Here is an 18682-nt window from a genome sequence, read left to right as displayed (position 1 = left end):
GATTCATTATGTTCATTGCTCAATTATTCTAAGCAAACTTCACTCACTATATATGCTTTCTTCTTTCTCATGGCTTGAGTGACACACACGGTCCCGCATTTTCTTTTAAATTCCATATTAACCATAGTCTTCCTACTGAGCCACTGTAAGCAAATAAGGATGGGATTTGAGAAATTTGTACTGCATGAGTCTCTTTCTACAATAGCACCAAGTTATCGAAAAGTCATGGAGTGTAAGCGTGTAGTCGAAGACGTTGTATTCTTCAATCCAATTACGAGCTTTTCAAACACTGGCGCCACCATCTGGAAGCAACGAGAAAGAACGATGAAGAGTGTTTGTAGGTAAAAAAAAGTGATCTGCCGGATTTATATGCTTTGCCTGGATCAGTTCTTTAGCGTGAGGTAAAAGTGATTGTTGTTGACAATTCTGATCATACTATAAGAAGTGTCAAGTACTAGGCACCCTCCCCGTTTGACACGGAAGCCGTTTTATCGACTTATTATGATTTTATAAGCGAGTCTCTTGATGGGTATACGATAAGATCACTCATTCGTCGAAGTAACAATCTTTGAGCCGAGAAATAGCATGAGAGAGTGTTGATTGAAGATGCCATATCTTGAACATGATCGTAATAAAGATATTTTGGTCCGTCATCTATCTGGATTGAAAAAATAATTGAGAAGCTTCTCACATTAATGAAAGTATCTAAATCTGTGAATGAACTTCAATCAAATACCTGAATACCTCGGACTAATCACATGAATATGATACGTCGAATAAATTAAGCGCAAAGCCACAATCCCGACCATGTGATATTTCATCATACGACGAGCCAAGGCTATAGCTGAACTGACGTTGTACAAGACTTCTCTTAAAGGCAATCACCTGGCGAATAAGATTTTCCATAAACACTTGACCCATACACTCTGTCATTTTCGTAGGGGCGGGCTGGAATGTTGCATATCGAGATGATGACATCGTATGATTTAGATACATCTCCAAGACATAATCTCAATTGTCAGCTGATTTCAGTTGAACGACTTTCGAAATCTTATTTTGCCTGGATAGATGGAAACAGCACACGAGACTCTCCTGGTAACTTTCATGATTGTATGTGGCGATACGGTTGAAACTCCTGACATTTCGCCCCGAATCATTTAATTGAAAGCTAACGACAGCTTTGTTGCTTGGAAATATCTGGTCGTCACACATTGTGTAGCAGGAAATCTTACATATCAACGCGACCAATCCACTAGAAAAATTGCTATATTCATATCACAACCAAAATGGATACTATCCTCAAGACCTTCGCGCCGATCGCGATAAAGGAAGCCACAGCTTACCTTTCGAAGAAAGCCACTTCTCCATCAACCGAATTAGCCAAGGCAGCATATGAAGGAAATACAAGCGTAGTCAAAAACATTCTTTCCCAAGATCATCAGATAGATATGGCGCCAGCACTCGTCGCGGCTAGTAGTGCAGGACAGATGGAGGTTCTTGATATTCTCATTGATCCTCCACGTCGACCACGATCAGAGAGTTCCCGCCATAAGGATGTAGTGAAGAAAACAGACGTGAATGTGTGGTCACAACATATTACGCCTCTGATAGCGGCAGTACAAACACACCATGTGAAAACAACTGATTTATTGCTGGAGGCTGGAGCTGACACTTCGATGGCACCAAAAGGTGGAGAGACTGTTCTCCATATCGCAGCCAGAATTGGAGATTTGGAAATGGTGAAGCTTTTGGTAGAACATGAAGCATATTTGGAGGCCAAAGATGGTTGGGGTAATACACCACTCCTCTCTGCCTCTAGATGGGGCCATCCGCATACAATCAAATATCTGTTAGCAAAAGGAGCAGATATTGAAGCTAGGGACAAGAAAGGCTCTACCGCATTATTATTGGCGTGTCGACACGATTGCGTTGAGGCTGTGAAAATCTTGATCAATAGCGATGCCAATGTAAGAGTCAGCGACAAAAAGGGACGAGGTCCATTGCATCGAGCGATCGCTGGAGTTGACTTGATTGAGGGAGTACATGCAAAAGTGAAGGAAGACATGGTGAGACTATTGATAGATTCAGGTGCAGATCCAAAAGCGAGAGATAAGGAAGGAAAAAGACCTGCAGATATGGTTGGATTCTTAAGAGGTGGAGATGGGGTGAGGCGTCTGTTAAGCCCTGGAAGTGTACCGCATTCTAGAGAAAGGACATCAGGACACAGTAGGCATGGAAGTCGAACAGGATCTCCCTATATTGATAGATCTCGACATTCTCATGAGCCTAGCCACCATAGTTCTAGGAAAGACCGATATCTGTCGCCTTTAGCTGGTGATATGATAGCCGGCCATGATCGGGACTGAAGCATAATATAGATGGGAGTTCCTAATTCTCAACAATTGATTTCTCAAATGTCGATGGGAAAATGTAAGATAATGACTAGTGTGTATCTTATTTTGACAAGAGCAGTTTATGGTTGCAATTGGAGATGATGGTTATTCTAAATTCTTTATCTGACTATTTCAGTGATCGATATAAGGGGAAACATAAATGATCTGGGAATAGTGATGACAAGACGGTACAAAGAGTATCAAAGCCAGTATAGCCATGCGAAAGAAACTTTGCTGGAAGGGTTGAGGCAGAGTGAAAATGTACGAACAGTTATTTGATTTTTGTCAACCATCTACTGCCGTTGAATGTGGAAGTTACATACCACTGAAGCTACCAACACTCAACCATTTGAGAGGGATTCTCCTAATTTTCTAGACAGAAAAAACAAGTAGTATCAAATTTGATATCTCTGCATGTGTTGAAGATAAAGAACAACTCAGGAAACACTGAATTATCAATGCGCCATGCGTTTCATTTGCTTCTCAACAATCATACGGGACTTCCCACTTGTAAAGATCTCAAAATCCACACACCTCAATTTTCCCAATGGGCTTCCCAGCTCCTCCATTATTACACCAAATCGATCTTTAATCTTTCGCGATGGTGGGCCATTCATTTCTAATTCTTCAATGGGTGGTTGAACAATCAACATACGCCTCCAACTAGCCTCTACCCTTCTGACAGCCTCATTAGTAGGTTGTATATTCAATTTAAATCCATCTCTATAATCTATAGCAGGCCACTTGCTCCAATCTGCCATCCGCCGACCTCGCGGGTTATGCAGATACCTGCATCGTGTTTGAGTCGATCGTAGGTCTAGGAACTGAGCGTTATGACAAGGTTGAAGGAGAGGATTGGGTCGTGGAAATGATGAAGCTGGAGATGCACGAAAGAACAGAGCTTGTTGTAGTAAATTTGAGGATTCGATAACATCATGAAAATTTTGGTTAATCATTTGCGCTCGAACAAGATCGAGAAATGGAAGCTGGAGGAGGATGAGTTCTAAAAGTTCAGGGATTGCGAAGACAGTTTTAACTGAGCTCTCAACTGAACATATCGCTGATTCCGTGTCTATGGCGGATATAGTAATTGCAGAAGGCATATTGAATACTTTACAGAGAACATATTCATGCGAATTGTTACCTACTTAGGTTCCTGTACTGTGATATCTTGGTTTGTTGTTGGAAACAATTTGACCGCGGTCACAAAAAGTGGTGCAACCTGAACGCAATGGCCGCGGCCTCGCTAGTACCAACAATCACAGCCACATTAAGCCACTCCCTTGGAATCCTACTACTTCAGAGTGTTTTGAATTTCCTAATCAATTCGTAAATTTAACCCGTCTTCATATATCTAATATATCTCTTTACCTAGGTATATATCTTCAGCAACCCTCAGGTCTCATGTCGTCTCATCTTTCAGAGACAAAAATGTCATCTCAAATTCTGAAACGACGGTTGAAAGACCATTGAACATATATCCCGCTCTATTGGTCACAATGGTCAACGACTACAAGCATTTGCCAAGCTGCAATCCCGGTGTTGCACGAGCGATCTTAACTTTCGAAGTTTCCAAAGATCCAACGAACATCCAAATGCCAGATTCAAGATGTGAAACCACAAAGCTTGTATATGACATCGGCAGTCCAAAGCTTGTATGCGATAATGATTTTGGATTCCGCACGTTGCAATGTATTGCATGATGCTTTCGTTCAAATCTAGTTAAGATTATCGTTGGTATCAAGACTGGTTTTTTCTGGCGGGACATGACAATTATTAGGTTTAGGTCAAATTTGGCTAGGTATAAAGCCTATCACCTCACACTCCATACCGTTTCATTTGACATCGTGCCTTACAATTTCTAAAATCTCATTCCTTCTACGTCTCGAATCTGTACAATACATTGTGTTAGACTTGCATCTTGGACATTGAGGCCCAATACTCTCTATATACCCCGTCTTCACCCAGCTTTCCTTCTTGAATTTGCAATGCTGAGAGCTTAAAAGCAAATCTTCTTGAATTTATTATGGCGAGTGCTCAAGGATTCAACCCAGACTTCGGGCGATCGATGCTACCTCCATTCCTCCAACCTGTATCTTTACAATCTACTCTTAACGACGGACTGAGCCTCATAAACTCCAGTGCAACATTCGTCACGACTCAAGAGCCACTGCCAAAGCTAAAGCCGCAGGAACAAATGAGGTTGGACCTTCCAATTCCTGTCTCAACAGACAAACCTGCTGGATACTACCTTCTTGTTCAACATTCCCGATCAGTAAAAAAACAGCCAGAGTCACAACTTATCAGACCGCTTCCAGAATTTAAAGGCGGACCGAGATTCGCATTTGGTTGCCTTCCTAATAAGAAACCCCGAGCAGGGCCCCAATGCAAAATATCTCCAGCCAGGCCGCAGGATAATATAGAACCGCTTGTCAAAAAGCAGCCATTGCAATCAAATTTTGGCTATTACCCAAATTATGAAAGACCACCAGGCTTCATTGAGTCATCGAAACAGCAATCTACACGTACTGTGAAGTTTACGATCGATGCTCCACCACCTGCTCCGAGAAGGAATCCTCGCGGTCGATATCCCGACTACGAAGTTTCTTGACGACAAATGATTGGAAATCAAGGACAGAAGCCTTCTAAAATTAGAGATCAATTGAGCAACAGATTGACTGGCTTGACAAAGTTATAGTTTCTAACTTATTGACTTGGCTTGGTACCTCTATTCGACTCGGAAATTCGCCCTGCTATCCGATGATATGGTTGGCATGTTTTTAGAAATGCTTATACCGGGAATCCGTTGTATAAAAATATCATCGGCGGTGTCTTTCAAGAGAAGCCTAGCTAGCTGAATGAAGACCATTATCGATCGCACGATTGGATGAGACTCGCTCACCTTCGGAGGATATCCGGTACAATGTTCTATATAATAATGGTAGTTGGAATTGATCTCCGCAGAAAGTTGAAGAGGTGGTCCGTTTAGCTGCCGGCAGAGAACGCAGACTAAGATTTGTCTCAAAGTTACCTTCCAGCTATTCGTACACTATCGATCGACAGGTACACTATTTGCCACCCAAATGCTAGGTTTCTAGAACCTGATCCATCTCTTCTGGCTCCACTATCGACACGATGGATATTGTTCTAAAATGGCAACGAACACATCGCTCCCACCGGTAGTTCATGCATGCATGATGTTCTGCAAATGCATCTTTGCATCTGGGTTCCCCAAATCAAAGAACAAACGATCGCCAAAAGCAATATGTTCCCAACGGGTCAATACGAAGACACTTTCGTACGATCAGATCCGCAACCTTGGGTATGAAGTTGGGATGATGCCCACTATATACCCAGAAGGCTTATGACGTCCTCCGTCTCTGAGCCAGTTCGCAGCAGATGCAGTCAGGGCATATCGCACTACCCAGAGCCCCCGAAAATCTTTACAAATTTGGTCAACTTGAATTTTAACTTTCTCGCTGGAGATAGGCGTTCGCTCTCCACTAAACTGGACATTCAAACCACAGAATAGTTCTTGTTCAAAATAATGCATGTGTAGGACCCGACACCGCCTGCTGAACCAACGCAGACCCGTCTTATTTTCGAATCTAAGGGGGCTGGTTGGGATACATGTACTTGTGTGGGGCGAGTGGATAGCTGTTCGCCGTACGTTCATGCCCACGACTATGGTGCATATAACCTCGGAAGGAAGAAATTTGAAAGAGATGAGTTCGAATCGAAGGGAAAGGTGTGATTATCTATCTTGGAAATGATATTATATAAACAACCGAATTGGATTTAAATCAAAATTTGCTTCTTTCTCGTCCACTTGTACGATCTTCCATTATCTGGTACCTACCTGCCGTTTTCTGCCACGAGCTTTTTAGCACCTGTTCCCCTATCCCTAGCCTATCGTGATCCACTCGGGCGCCTTTAATCACCACGTCACAGCCTGAACAGCCTATAATCCAGATAAGATAAGCGAAACCGCGGCTTCGAACAGCTTCACCGGTATTTTTTAATTGTTCTGTGCTGTGTCAATTAATATTCGTACAACAAATCACAACATCATCCCTTTAATTCCTGCTCTGCGGTTGTTTGTCCCTGAGACACGGGGAAAAGGGAAATGTCCTTCGAATCCCCTCCCTCCCTTACCACTTCTCTCCACAACACTCTCCTCCACATCTCACAAAACCCATATCCATACATACCTAATCCACCAAATTGTCCCAGGCGCGCATCAGTAGCTCTAGTATTACGTATTCGTCCTTCTCGCAATGACCTTCCTCCTACGGCTCCTCAAATCTTTCCATATCCAGAACCACCAACGGACCAGCGACTGGCAAATTTCTTTGAACAATCATGGGTGAAGAACGGTGATCCTGAATTGTTATTTATCAAACGCGCAGCAAGAGAAGGAGATCGATGGACGAGTCATGTCGCGCTACCGGGAGGAAAGAGGGATCCTGGTGATGCAAGTGATAAAGACGTTGCAGTGAGGGAAACGAGTGAGGAAATTGGGTTGGATTTAAGGGGGGAGAGATGTGTATATGTTGGGAACCTGCCTGAGAGGGTGGTTTCTACAAGCTGGGGATCAGTGCCGTGAGTTACCTTTGGCGGATGAATTTTGATTCACTACAGTAAGGCAGGAAATATTGAAGGAAAATTGCTGATACTGTCTCCGAAACAGAATAATGGTACTTTGTCCGTTCCTCTTCATCTGGATCTGCCCAGCATTCCCACCACTCCAACTACAGCCCGCTGAAATAGCATCAACACATTGGGTTCCCCTCCGAGTCCTTCTTTCGCCCTCAGTCCGCACATACGAATATGTCAATGTATCCGATCGATTTGCCAAGCAAGGGGGCATAGTAGTGAAAACCATATTGAAGCCGATCATTGGCAAAATGAGGTTCTCGGCCATTCGATTACGACCCAGTGAATCATTGTATTGCAGTTCAACAAAGGAGTATTTCTCGGAAGAATCGCAACCTAAGAAAAGCATCTTTGAAAGAGCTTATACTTGGTTCAAAGGGGGGGAGAAAGCACAGAGCGACAGACCACTCTTACTTTGGGGGTTAACCTTGGGTATGGTGGCTGATTTTATCGATCAATTACCGCCTCACGATTCGGTTGAGTTATGGGAATATCCCACTTTTACTTCACCAGATATACGAATAATTATCAATTTGCTCACACGAAATATCAAGAAACGAAACACGGAACGATTACGAGGGAGTGCGCACGATGGGACTGGTAATCAGACAGCAATGGATGGAGAAACAACTGCTGTTGCGATGCTTGAAAGTGGAGGGCCATTAATAGGAAAGAACAAGACGAAGGAACATGCAGTAGGCATTATGTTAGAAGGATATTATGATGCAATGAAGAAAGGCGTTTGGATCGGTGCTGGCATAAGATTAGTGTCAACGCTGGCGTTGATTGTATGGCTTGTTAGGTGGTATAGATTGAGGAGCAATAGGGGTAGATGATGATGAAAGGATTTATGATCATGAAGGGATACACCCAAAAGTTTTTCACACATAATACCCAGAGAACAGGTGCTCCATGGCCAGTACCTCAGAGATTCTCATGCATCTTATTTATACCATCATCTTGTACGTCGAAGTGAACCGACGAGGTGGATCGCGAACGTTGATTAGGATAATAATTAGTCGATTAATCGTTTCGGGCTGTAGTCCTAGTTACATAATTATTTGAGCTATTTCTAATGTCATTCCAATTACTACAATATGTATGGAAGCGGGGTACACCCCCGAAAATCTTTATGATATATTTCATAAAAGTCACTATTTCTAAGTGGAACTACGATGATCGCAGCGAGGTCAAACAATGGATGTATTTTTGGGATGCCGTAGTTGTTTTTATCTTTATTGCAGCACCTCTTGGCTGAGCATAGGTGTGGTATCTTAGTGCACAATCATTCGTACAGCTACGTCAATCTGGTTACTGTTAACTCAAATTGCAAAAATTGCCAATGAAGTAGTAGCTCAATAGTAATTTAAAAGTTGTCGTAGCAACTTGTCTATTTATATGTAACTTCTTAGATTCGACATCTAGTAAATGCACTCACTCCCGTTAAATATCTACTTTAATTCATTATAAAACTCTTCACTTTATTATTACAATTTATATTCATCTAAAGCTACCTACAAGGATTCCTCGAGCCACCATCACCTTTCTTCTATCTTCAGTAAGTTCGGACATCAATATGGGAGCTAAGAAGAAGAATGCAAGGGGAGGTCATGATGACGGTGGTGTAAGTAGATTTCCACAAGGAAGTCTAGCCCCTACAGGACCCAATAGGATGGATATGCCACTTACTGCAGATCAAGCTTCTATCCGTTCTAGTTTAAGTCAAGCTCCTGCTAGTCTTGGTGAAATGGACGTTCAACTCACTGCAGATAAACGACAATTTTCCGCAAGTCGTGGTATCAGTCAAGCTCCTAATAATCTTCTTCCTGAAAATCAACATTTTACCAACCAAAGTATGACAGAATCTAGTCGTCCGAGTTCCGCTCATTCTTCGAATCCTAGCCGACTACAATTTGATGTAGGAAGCGAAACAGGTCAAACACTATCCCGTATCACTGAAACTAGAAGCTCCCAATCACGAGTTACTGCGGTACCAATGGGTCAAGGCCAAGCAGCTCCGAATTTTCCACAATTGCAATCACAGCCTGATCCATCCCTCAGATCTGCGCAATCAATTCAATCTGTATCTGAATCACAGAGAGCAGCCGGATTTCTTGAACGAACACAATCACAAACTCAAACGAGAAGACCCACTGAGCTCATTAACCGAAATCAATCACACGTTCAACCACTGCATCGTCCTGGACCACAAAACCCTTTTCAATTTCAGCCAACTCTAACAACACCAGTGTATTTGCAACGAGAAGTTCAAGATTCTTCACGCGTTTATCCAGGCCAACGACCTCGACTCCGAGTGCCACATAGACAATCTTTCGGAACCAATCCAGCATTCGGAAGCAACTTACCATCTAGCGGTATGCCTCTAAACAGACAAGGTCCACCTAAAATATATGCCCACCAAGCTGAAGCCAGAGCTCAACTTCAAAACCCTCGTGGTCAGGCAGCCCAGTATGTTGATCCACGCCAAGATCCAGAGTGGCGCAAGGCACAGCAGGATAAAGCAATGCAAAAAGCTCGTAGAAGAATTGCTCGAGGCAGGGGTTTCCGTTCGCTTGTACAATCCGGAAATCCTATGCCTAGTCTCAGGGAGCTTCAATCGACAGGTGGACAGAATGGGTATGGTGTAGCACCTCCTATACCACCACCACAACAGGTATGCTAATTCCCATATAATCAATCAGGAAATTCATCACGATCACTAACTGATAGACTTCGATTGCAGCAAGCTTCTGTCGCTCAATTTCCAGGATTAGAAAGCCAACAAGATCAAGAAATGGCTGTTTCTCAATTAGGAATTGAGAATATGAATATTGCATCCCAAGAATTTTTCGTTCAAGATGCATGGGCAAAATCACAACTTCGAAAAATCGGTAATACATGTCCTAGAGGATGTCGATGGTCTAGGATCACGGGTGGATATCGATGCGGTCAGGGATTTCATTGGGCTACTGATCAGTTGATTAGTGAGGGAAAGGGAGAAGTAATTACTTCGTTGCGAGTTGTACCGAAAGGATTTCCAAACCAAGGTGAGAAATTGAAGACCGGCTCTCGTTATGATTAGTTGTGTCGGCGATGTATGGGGACCTCGTCAGATATTGATACAGCATATGCTTGAGTAGCTGCACAAGTGTTATCCCTATATCTGAGGTCATTATCTACCAGGACTAGGACTGGTCATTAGGATTCCTTCTAGATATTTATTAATCACGATTGTTTCTTCATGATTTATGACTGAATCTCTTTGGAGAATATGAGTGAGTGGTGTGATGCAAATGACCAACATTTTAACTTATGAATAATCTCTCTCAACTTTAGAAAGACCATTTAAGAGCTGCCTTCTCATCGCAATGAAATAATCTTCTCTTGCAATATACAAACTAGCTCAAAGACATAAATAAATCACTGAGATTGAGAATAAAATCACTAAAATGTCGACTTTGACACCTCCCGAAGACCAACTTATTAGAACCCGCAGCAAATCCATCACACTTGACCAGCCTCAAACTGCTACACCTCATCTAAGTGAAACTGGAAAAAACACCTTGCAAGTCTCATCGCCTCTAAGATCCAAATCGATGCTCGTTCTTTCAACTCCACAACAAGAAACCACAGCAGAAAATAACACAACTAATCCTCGCTCACTTGTCGTTATACAGTTGAAGAACAAACATGGAGATAACGTCAGACGCATAGACTCTCAAGAATCGCTGAACAGGCCTGGATCGTAAATATCACTTGTTCAAATGCAAAATGAAGCGCATGCTAATTGTTTTTAGGATAATTGTCAGGGACTTTGGCTCGCAGGAATCGTTTGATGATCTTAGGAAGTAAGTTATGTGTTGACACAATAATGAAGCCTCTGCTAACCATTCCAGGGCAACAAATAGAATCACAAAGAGAAAGGTTCGTTTCGCAGATAATCTTCCTTTCGATGGCTCTAGGAATGGAGAGGAGAATATGTTTGATTGTGAGATAAATTTGTGGGTTATTTGATGAAGGGATAGTAGGAGGAAATTGAAGTAGTGGAAGGAGCAGCGGGACGATGGATGGTAGTAAGAAAACCTAGTTACCCACTCTGTACATCTAGACGGGCTGAAAATGTAATACGCAATGCGTTGAAGTTCACACAAAACAAAGTCAATCTGATGGGTTCAGATTCTAGGCTCCACGATGATCTCTATGAATATTCAAATTCATACGGTTATGATTGAATAACGTGATGTGGTTGAGTCATCGATGGTCGGCGTGTTGAAATTTGGATCAGAATTCCATAGCACTACTGCTGAGTTGGTGAATAACACTGCAGATAACGTGTTTCACGGTCTATGATGAACTTCCCGAGAAAAACCTCATGGTTGTTATCTCTCAACTTTCATATATAAACCGCATTAGTGTCTATGCAAACTCCCAGTTCTCCCTTACAAACTTTTCGACACTTTAAGTTAGGTTTACACATCTCAACAAAGACAGATTTAAAATACAATGGGCACAGAAATACCCAACAATGCATCTACATCTCTCCCTATAGCCACGGCCGAGTGGAATGATGACATGGAAAAGATACAAATCACTAGTGGCCCTAAGATTTGGGAAGAAATGTCTCATCTCGCATGGCCTACAAATAGTTTAATTCCCCTGCTTCTCGAAGCTCGCAAATTTAAAGAAGAAGGGAGGATTGAAGAAGCACGAGAGGTTATCAAGCGTCTTGAGAATACGCAGATGATCAGAAAAATAGAGCAAGAAGAGGAATCGCGTTCGAAGGGTGATGGGGATGCGGAAGGGGAAGGCTGGTTGGTAGTCGATGCTATGGCTGTGATGGATGAGATGTGTGAGATGGATAGGAATCTCAAGCAGGATGATTGTACAAAGAGACATAAAACAGAGAAAGGATTAGGGAAGTGCAATGTGTCATTTGCTGGTATGGATTGTTGGTCGAGGTTGTGGAATTGGTGCTTTGCACAAAGGAACTGAGCAGTGGATTATATGAGTTAAGATTTAATCTCGATTATTTGACGTAGGAATAATTATGCGATCCAGAATTTTAATGACCTATTCATGATACTTCAAGAAAAGTTGCTAATAGATGAAGTTTATTGGTTATTTTGCCAATTTTATAATCCGCCATTCAACCACAAGTGAATATGAAGTGTCACACTTAAAACCTCAATATTATTAGCTTCAAAATTCACTCACCCGTATCTCTTCGAGAATGCCATCATAAAAATTCGACGAGTTTGACTCCCCAGACTCTTTCCAACAAAATCTTCCAAGACCTCTTACATATCTTCCAAAATGGGCTGTGTACCATCCAAACCATCCCTCCCTCCAAACGAAAAACATCAACGCCGATCCACCAGAGGTGCATACGCGCCTCGCACGAGCGATGAAAGCAGTCTCCACGCATCACGACCCGTTGACATCTCATCATCTCACCGCGCTGTATCAACCCGCGTTATGAATGGATATGCGAGCTACCTCCAAGCACAAAGAAAGACTCACAACACACTCGACGAAGTGTCAACTGAACGGCACCCTCAAGAAGAACAAGATAGAGTGAAGGAATCGAGATTGAGCTGGACGATTCCGGAAAGAAGATCTTCGCTTGGGGTTATTAGGGTTAGAGAACACGCCAATGGAGGCAATGCAATCGACGCCGGCAAGCTTGGAGCCGACACACTTGTAGCTGGCAAAGCCGAAGCACATACAGGGAGACGTCAAATCGGCCAATCAATCAGTAATCCGGGTCTGAGCGCTGTATCGCCGCCGAGGCCAAAACAAAATGAAGATGAATTTAGTACTCGCCCTGTTTCTCCTGTTAGTTCGGTCGGTACGATGAAGTGGGATCGTCCTGGAATTATTGGTAGGGGTTAAGCATGGCGGGATAGTGGTAACTGGAGTACTGAGTGGAGGAACAGTGTGATGGATATTGGGGCTTTTGGATCTGGTGAAAGCTTGATGAAGTGGATATTTGAACCTCGTGAAGGTTTAGTTGGATCTGAATTGGCTTAGAAGATTGCGTAATGAGGGAAGAAAAAGCACAGCAAAGATTCAAAAACTGGCTAGTAATGGGGGGTACAGGATGAGGATGGATAATTAACTTGTGTTGGAACCGAAAAGAATAATAGAAAAGCATATTCGCCCAAGCTATGCCCAGAATTTAATGTTCAACAATACCTTTCCTGGTCGCAATAATTTGTTAAACCTTTATAGATGCTATTTCCTCATTCCTTGTGATGCTATCACGCTTTGAATTCTCCTCAATACATATTAACTACATACTTATCTAAGCTGGCAGAGGAAACTGAACGTGAGTATCATATTGATCCCAATCAAGAAGAAACATTCTTTTCAAATCAGGTTCTTTTCTGAGAATGGCACAAACATCTTGATGTTCATTTTGACTCCATCCAATTATTTGACAAGCCTGTTCGGTACAGAAATGTGGTTAGCATCGAAGTTATCAATATAAAATGAAAAGAGAAGGAGAAGGAAATTTAGGTCAAGTCTTACCCTACTGCAATACCAGAACATTGAACATTTCTGGCACCTAAACAGCGAGGCTGATCTCTTCTGACATCCATGACACATTCTTAGACCATTCGTTTCTGTGGAAAACACTTGAATCTGATCGTTCAACGCGAATAGCTCTTTCAAAGAAAGCCTGAAGATCTAATTCGTTGTTGCAGATAGTTAGCGGTGCACAGCTAAAAGGGCTACAGAGATATATAAATATTAAGCACATTACCCTCAAACAAAGTTCATCATCATGAATAATGCCAATCTTTCCACCATATCTTTCATCCTCGATTGGAAACTCGTATGGTTTTGCGTTGATAATCGCAACTGTGCATCCTTTCACAACTCTATTTGGTGGTAATTCTCTTCCCCTCTCCTCGGTTCCGAATGCAAGCTTGATCTCTTTGCCATCAACGTCTTTAACTGCCAAGGATGATTTTCCAAACTTGGTTGTGTGAGTAATCTCTCCAAAGAAACACCAATGATTTCGTGCCCTGGAACAAGAATCTTCGTTAGTCTCGTAGTAGTCGCTATTGTTTGAGAAGGGCAAGTGAATGATTGGTGGAAAAACGTCGCGGCTTCGAAAGTCGACTATCTCTTCCATAGAATACACTCGCTCTCTTCTCCAAAGCCAGGCTTCAAATTTCTCTGGAGAAAAATCGGTGGGTATTTCGTCGACTGTTGTTTTCCATGCCGTTGAATGCCCAAACAGTTCGTATTCAGTAGGTTTGTCAACTAGGTACCTCCATTTTTGTATTTCCATACAGTCACTGCCATAGACCATTCTAAAGTCAGATATTGCCCTCTCCGCGGAAATCTTTCCTCTGGCTAAGTCGCTTTGCTTGAGAACCCTCTCAGCGATAGCCACATAGATTCGCCCCATGTCCGCAATCCTGGTTTCCTGCTCATTATAAAGACGGACTAGTTGATCAAATTCATGAAGTTCCCGTAATGGTCCTTCACGTCTGCTCGCTGTAATACGACCAAAAATGAATGACGACAGTTTGGGTATTTCACTCAGTTGTCTATCAATGTTCTTGCTCTCCATTTCGGGCAAGGAGCAGAGACCACATGAACAGTTAAACCCGAAATCTCTCTGGAGACTCGCACACCGAGCTCTGCGTATTTTATTGAGACCCAGGTAGTTTATTGTAATTTCCTCATCTTTGCAGATGTTTTTCAGAGCTGTGACGGCGATTTGTTGGCTACTCTCAATCCAGTGCACTCCCGCGTTTCGATCACAGGCATGGTTGATACGACATGCATTAGGAAAAAGCCCGCCTCTTCTGTGTCGGTTTTGAGATGCCCCTGGATTGCCCGTTTCTAAAATATAAGCTCCCTCCAAAGGCAGACAGTTTGTGTTGAAAATCGCACATAGCCGTTCGGATTCATTTGTGCACTGGTGCATATAACCGAAAGAAAAGCAATCCTGTTGCTGTTGACTAGTTAGAGCAGACAATTGTCTTGATATGCAAGGTCGAAGATCATCTCCGAGTAATTCAGGTCCTAATATCAATGCAGACTCAGAGATAATTCGTGTGCCCCTGGGAATATCTATGGTCGCAATGAGACCTAAACCTTTCCCTGGCGCATGCCGCTTCGCATACATTTGATTAGCCATCGCGATACACTTATTGGGATTGTCCGCCTTCGGATCTGTTTGACCACTTAATCTGAAAATCAGGTTGGCTTGAAGACTTTGTGAAAGTGAATATGAGAATAGCCGTAGGAGGATGAACCAACATAACCAACCATAATGAAGTTGTTTGCAGTGAATTCGTTTGATCGGAGCGAATGTGAGACTTCTAGATGATGTGAATTAATGGTACATGTGACTTGTAAAACTGCAAAATCACATCAAAGAACGAACAAGGGAGAAGGTTTGATCCTTCGTGCATGTAACCAAGGAGCTTTGTGACGCATGGAGGATATAATGAAGCACTATCACTTGTGCCTCAAATTTCAACATGAGAAAAAAGTAGAATTTAGTGGCTGGTCTTATTCACTCGCTCATGAGCCTCCATCTGTATCAAGTGTTCCATAGATATCTCCTGCTTAATTTCCCACAACAGTCAACAGAGGAAATTGAGCAGCGCCATTGAACTCTTCCCACTTAATTAAAAACATCCCTCGCAAATCAGGCTTCTTGAGGATTTTGCAATCATTTTTGTGGCCCTTAGTGCACCAGCCGTTCTTCTGGCATTTCTATTCGTGTTGCACATGATAATTAGTATGCGCACTATTATATATGATCGCGGAGCCACTGTGTTAGACTAACCTCATTGCAATAACAGAAAAAGGAACACCCGCTGCATTTAACCATTGAAGATGACTTCTTACCACATCCGTGGCATGTTCTGGCATTATCAGTCTCTCTTTTCGTGGAAAATTCGTGAGTCAGATCTCTTAATGCAATCAAGCGAGATAATGATGTTGGGAAGATCTGTATCACATGGTTAGACATAGACCAATATATGGGTATCTAGTGGAAATCCCTTGAGTACCATACCTGAAGTAATGCGATATTTTTAAGGCTGATATCAGGTTCAGTTATTTTGCCGTCGCGTTGCGCATAGAGAATTGCAACCGTGTGCGCTTTTCGAAGTTTAGGAAATATCCCTCGTGCATTGGTTTCGAGTAAGAGTTGGACATGTGTGTCATCAAGGTCTTTGACTAGAATTACGAGATCTGATATGTCAAACTCCAGAATCTTGCCCAAGAAACACCAGTGGCGTCGCGGTCGCTGATTGGACTTTCCAGCATTTTCATAGAACTCTGGGCTCGTCTGGTCTCTATGCGGAAGTTCCAGGAATGAGGGGAAAATGGAGTTACTAAAAAAATGTTTAGGCTTTCGAAATAAATTTGTGAATTCTGTAGTCCCTCTCTTCTCCAAAGCCAGTCTTCAAATCCATTTGAATCAACACTTGACGGGACATCATGGACGGGTGTCGCCCAGTCTATAGATGATAAGCCGTAGTAGATGTTCATGGATGGTTGGTTGGCTCGATGCTGGTTATCGAGCACTTGCACGCTGTCACTGCCATATGATATAATCAAGTAAGGTGTTGCCTTCTCAGCCAAAGTACGAGCTCTTGCCAAGTCACCGTGACCTACGTTCATCTTAGAAGCTTCAGCAAAAAGACCACCCAACAAGCTGACACCCACTTCTTTGCCAGAGAGTAGCTGAACTGCTTGATCCATGTAACGGATGCCCTGCAACGGATATCTAATAGAGGTGCCTGGAATCAGAGTCATGATCCGAGCGATATTCATCAACTCTCTGTCAATTTGCATGGATTCCCTGGCAAGTAAACCACAAAGATTGCATGAGCACAAAAATCTGAATTTCTCTTGGAGAACTTGTCGTCGAATTTGGCGAGGCCACGCGCGAGATCCAAGATAGCTTATTGTGATCTCTTCGCCTTCGTGGATGTCTCTCAATGCGTGGATAGTGTGCTTTTGGATAGTCGTGTTCCAGTTGCTAGAGGCGTTGTTGTCACAGGCGTGGTTGATCCGACAAGTTTCAATGAATAGACCGCCCTCATCGTCACTTTCCATGGGAAGACCATTCGTCTTGAAGATACCGAAGTATTGCTCATCCGCATTCTTGTAAGGGTGTACATTTTCTAGAGATAGGAATGCTTGCCGTTGTTCATCATTGAGGGCATTGAATTGACCTCGGAGAGAGAATCCTGGGGATGCTCGTTTAGGCCTCGTCATAATTGGCTTCTCTTCAATGATCCGAGTACCCTTAGGAATGTCCTGGGTTGCAACAAGACCTTTTCCCTTTCCCGGTACATCTTTCAATCCGTATCTCGGATTTTTCGGCATCCTGTGTCGTTTTTCTCTTCGCTTTGTTATTTTCCATCTTCCAACTGAGAAAGTTGATGTAAGGATACTGAAATTGAAGAGGTCAGGAGGGTCCCAAATCAATTGAAAATTATATTGCCTTTGCTTACAAAGGTCAATTTGTATAAGCAAAATGAACTTGTTGATGGTAGATGGAAGCTGGCATGAAAACAATCATCTCTGTGTACAGAAGCGTGTGACTTTTTGTCTTAAAAGAAAATCTTGCACAGCGCACAATCTTAAAAATCAAGGGTCTCCCTGGCTATTTCTAGACCTTTTGGTGTGCCAAATAAGGATTCCTGTGCACATAATGCAGATTATTATATTTCAATTGCTTGAAATTATTGATTAATTCGAAATGGTTGGAATAGGATTCAGTACGCGTGTTTGCATGATGCATGTAGCATGGCAACAGAGTTACAGTCCCCCTTGGAAAGGCATCAGCTAATCGAAAAAATCGGTTTGCTTTTCATGTGATATGGCAAACATTATCCCAATGGAACCTCAATAGATATGAGGCATGATTTAATTGGTGTGAGCTTATAGAAGCTCTCTCGAGGCTCTCAACGTTCGCCATGGGAGACAGGAAGGTTACAATCAATGAATGATACCCATGGTTTAATCCTGGACTCTTTGCTTCATGGAGGGAACTTTTCGCACTGTATACAACCAATACAATCTCTCTTATCAGAAGAACATAAACGGAATCCGATGCCGATGGTCTCGTCCATGATTATCGACGAGTTTGACAATGCCGCTTCCGTCCTGTAAATATGGTATGTTCACGGCCGCTACTAACGGATAATGACAGTAAAGCCACATACAGGTGGCTATTGTTTTTGTTTGCGCTTGGCATATTCTGCACTTGACATGGAGCACATCTTGCTTCATTCGTCAATTGCAGTTGCAAAATTGTTCTCAGTCAAACTTTCGACCTCACAACCATGTTGTAGTAGTAATCTTCAATCTGCTCTTGTAATCATGACAATTGCACTTTATGGAGCATGTTTGATTAAATGATAAAATGGGTGATCACATCGTCAGCAAACAAAGAGACACTTTGAGATGAAGATCTTGGTTTCCATTCCAATGGAATGACAAACGGAAATCTCCACTTCTCCACTCGAGACATAGGTCGGGAGCAATCTCGGGATCTTTGTTGGTGATATCATGGCCAAAGACCAAGGACGACAAGCTGTCAACATACAATGAAGAGATGTTGAAACTCCAGATTCTCAAATGCAATG

The 18682-nt window shown here is 42.6% G+C and overlaps 12 protein-coding genes across 12 annotated transcripts; 9 read left to right on the top strand and 3 right to left on the bottom strand.

Annotated features, from left to right (window-relative positions):
- Positions 1–1286: 1286 nt before the first annotated feature.
- On the top strand, positions 1287–2366 carry EAE97_000808 (uncharacterized protein; the record flags this gene model as incomplete). Its single annotated transcript, XM_038871318.1, has 1 exon — positions 1287–2366. The coding sequence occupies one exon, from the start codon at positions 1287–1289 to the stop codon at positions 2364–2366; it is 1080 nt and encodes a 359-aa protein (XP_038737219.1).
- A 482-nt stretch (positions 2367–2848) lies between these two features.
- EAE97_000807 (uncharacterized protein) lies at positions 2849–3496 on the bottom strand (the record flags this gene model as incomplete). The annotated part of the gene is made up of 1 exon (XM_038871317.1): positions 2849–3496. The coding sequence occupies one exon, from the start codon at positions 3494–3496 to the stop codon at positions 2849–2851; it is 648 nt and encodes a 215-aa protein (XP_038737218.1).
- A 128-nt stretch (positions 3497–3624) lies between these two features.
- Positions 3625–4096, top strand: EAE97_000806 (uncharacterized protein; the record flags this gene model as incomplete). Its single annotated transcript, XM_038871316.1, has 2 exons — positions 3625–3722; positions 3769–4096. 2 exons carry the CDS (start codon positions 3625–3627, stop codon positions 4094–4096), a joined length of 426 nt encoding a protein of 141 aa, XP_038737217.1.
- A 323-nt stretch (positions 4097–4419) lies between these two features.
- EAE97_000805 (uncharacterized protein) lies at positions 4420–5004 on the top strand (the record flags this gene model as incomplete). The annotated part of the gene is made up of 1 exon (XM_038871315.1): positions 4420–5004. One exon carries the CDS (start codon positions 4420–4422, stop codon positions 5002–5004), a length of 585 nt encoding a protein of 194 aa, XP_038737216.1.
- A 654-nt stretch (positions 5005–5658) lies between these two features.
- EAE97_000804 (uncharacterized protein) lies at positions 5659–6147 on the top strand (the record flags this gene model as incomplete). Its single annotated transcript, XM_038871314.1, has 2 exons — positions 5659–5715; positions 5953–6147. 2 exons carry the CDS (start codon positions 5659–5661, stop codon positions 6145–6147), a joined length of 252 nt encoding a protein of 83 aa, XP_038737215.1.
- A 372-nt stretch (positions 6148–6519) lies between these two features.
- Positions 6520–7885, top strand: EAE97_000803 (uncharacterized protein; the record flags this gene model as incomplete). The annotated part of the gene is made up of 2 exons (XM_038871313.1): positions 6520–6995; positions 7084–7885. 2 exons carry the CDS (start codon positions 6520–6522, stop codon positions 7883–7885), a joined length of 1278 nt encoding a protein of 425 aa, XP_038737214.1.
- A 740-nt stretch (positions 7886–8625) lies between these two features.
- On the top strand, positions 8626–10131 carry EAE97_000802 (uncharacterized protein; the record flags this gene model as incomplete). The annotated part of the gene is made up of 2 exons (XM_038871312.1): positions 8626–9723; positions 9793–10131. The coding sequence occupies 2 exons, from the start codon at positions 8626–8628 to the stop codon at positions 10129–10131; spliced, it is 1437 nt and encodes a 478-aa protein (XP_038737213.1).
- A 367-nt stretch (positions 10132–10498) lies between these two features.
- Positions 10499–11063, top strand: EAE97_000801 (uncharacterized protein; the record flags this gene model as incomplete). The annotated part of the gene is made up of 3 exons (XM_038871311.1): positions 10499–10794; positions 10847–10897; positions 10946–11063. 3 exons carry the CDS (start codon positions 10499–10501, stop codon positions 11061–11063), a joined length of 465 nt encoding a protein of 154 aa, XP_038737212.1.
- A 489-nt stretch (positions 11064–11552) lies between these two features.
- Positions 11553–12041, top strand: EAE97_000800 (uncharacterized protein; the record flags this gene model as incomplete). Its single annotated transcript, XM_038871310.1, has 1 exon — positions 11553–12041. One exon carries the CDS (start codon positions 11553–11555, stop codon positions 12039–12041), a length of 489 nt encoding a protein of 162 aa, XP_038737211.1.
- A 321-nt stretch (positions 12042–12362) lies between these two features.
- EAE97_000799 (uncharacterized protein) lies at positions 12363–12941 on the top strand (the record flags this gene model as incomplete). The annotated part of the gene is made up of 1 exon (XM_038871309.1): positions 12363–12941. One exon carries the CDS (start codon positions 12363–12365, stop codon positions 12939–12941), a length of 579 nt encoding a protein of 192 aa, XP_038737210.1.
- A 676-nt stretch (positions 12942–13617) lies between these two features.
- EAE97_000798 (uncharacterized protein) lies at positions 13618–15207 on the bottom strand (the record flags this gene model as incomplete). The annotated part of the gene is made up of 1 exon (XM_038871308.1): positions 13618–15207. The coding sequence occupies one exon, from the start codon at positions 15205–15207 to the stop codon at positions 13618–13620; it is 1590 nt and encodes a 529-aa protein (XP_038737209.1).
- Positions 15208–15641: 434 nt separating this feature from the next.
- EAE97_000797 (uncharacterized protein) lies at positions 15642–17417 on the bottom strand (the record flags this gene model as incomplete). Its single annotated transcript, XM_038871307.1, has 4 exons — positions 15642–15791; positions 15865–16029; positions 16096–16259; positions 16313–17417. 4 exons carry the CDS (start codon positions 17415–17417, stop codon positions 15642–15644), a joined length of 1584 nt encoding a protein of 527 aa, XP_038737208.1.
- Positions 17418–18682: the final 1265 nt, after the last annotated feature.

This window comes from Botrytis byssoidea (assembly GCF_014898295.1).
Source record: "Botrytis byssoidea strain MUCL 94 chromosome Unknown BBYS_002, whole genome shotgun sequence".
Taxonomy (NCBI): domain Eukaryota; kingdom Fungi; phylum Ascomycota; class Leotiomycetes; order Helotiales; family Sclerotiniaceae; genus Botrytis; species Botrytis byssoidea.
Note: the sequence above shows the minus strand (reverse complement) of the source record. Positions and strands in the feature narration are given on the sequence as shown.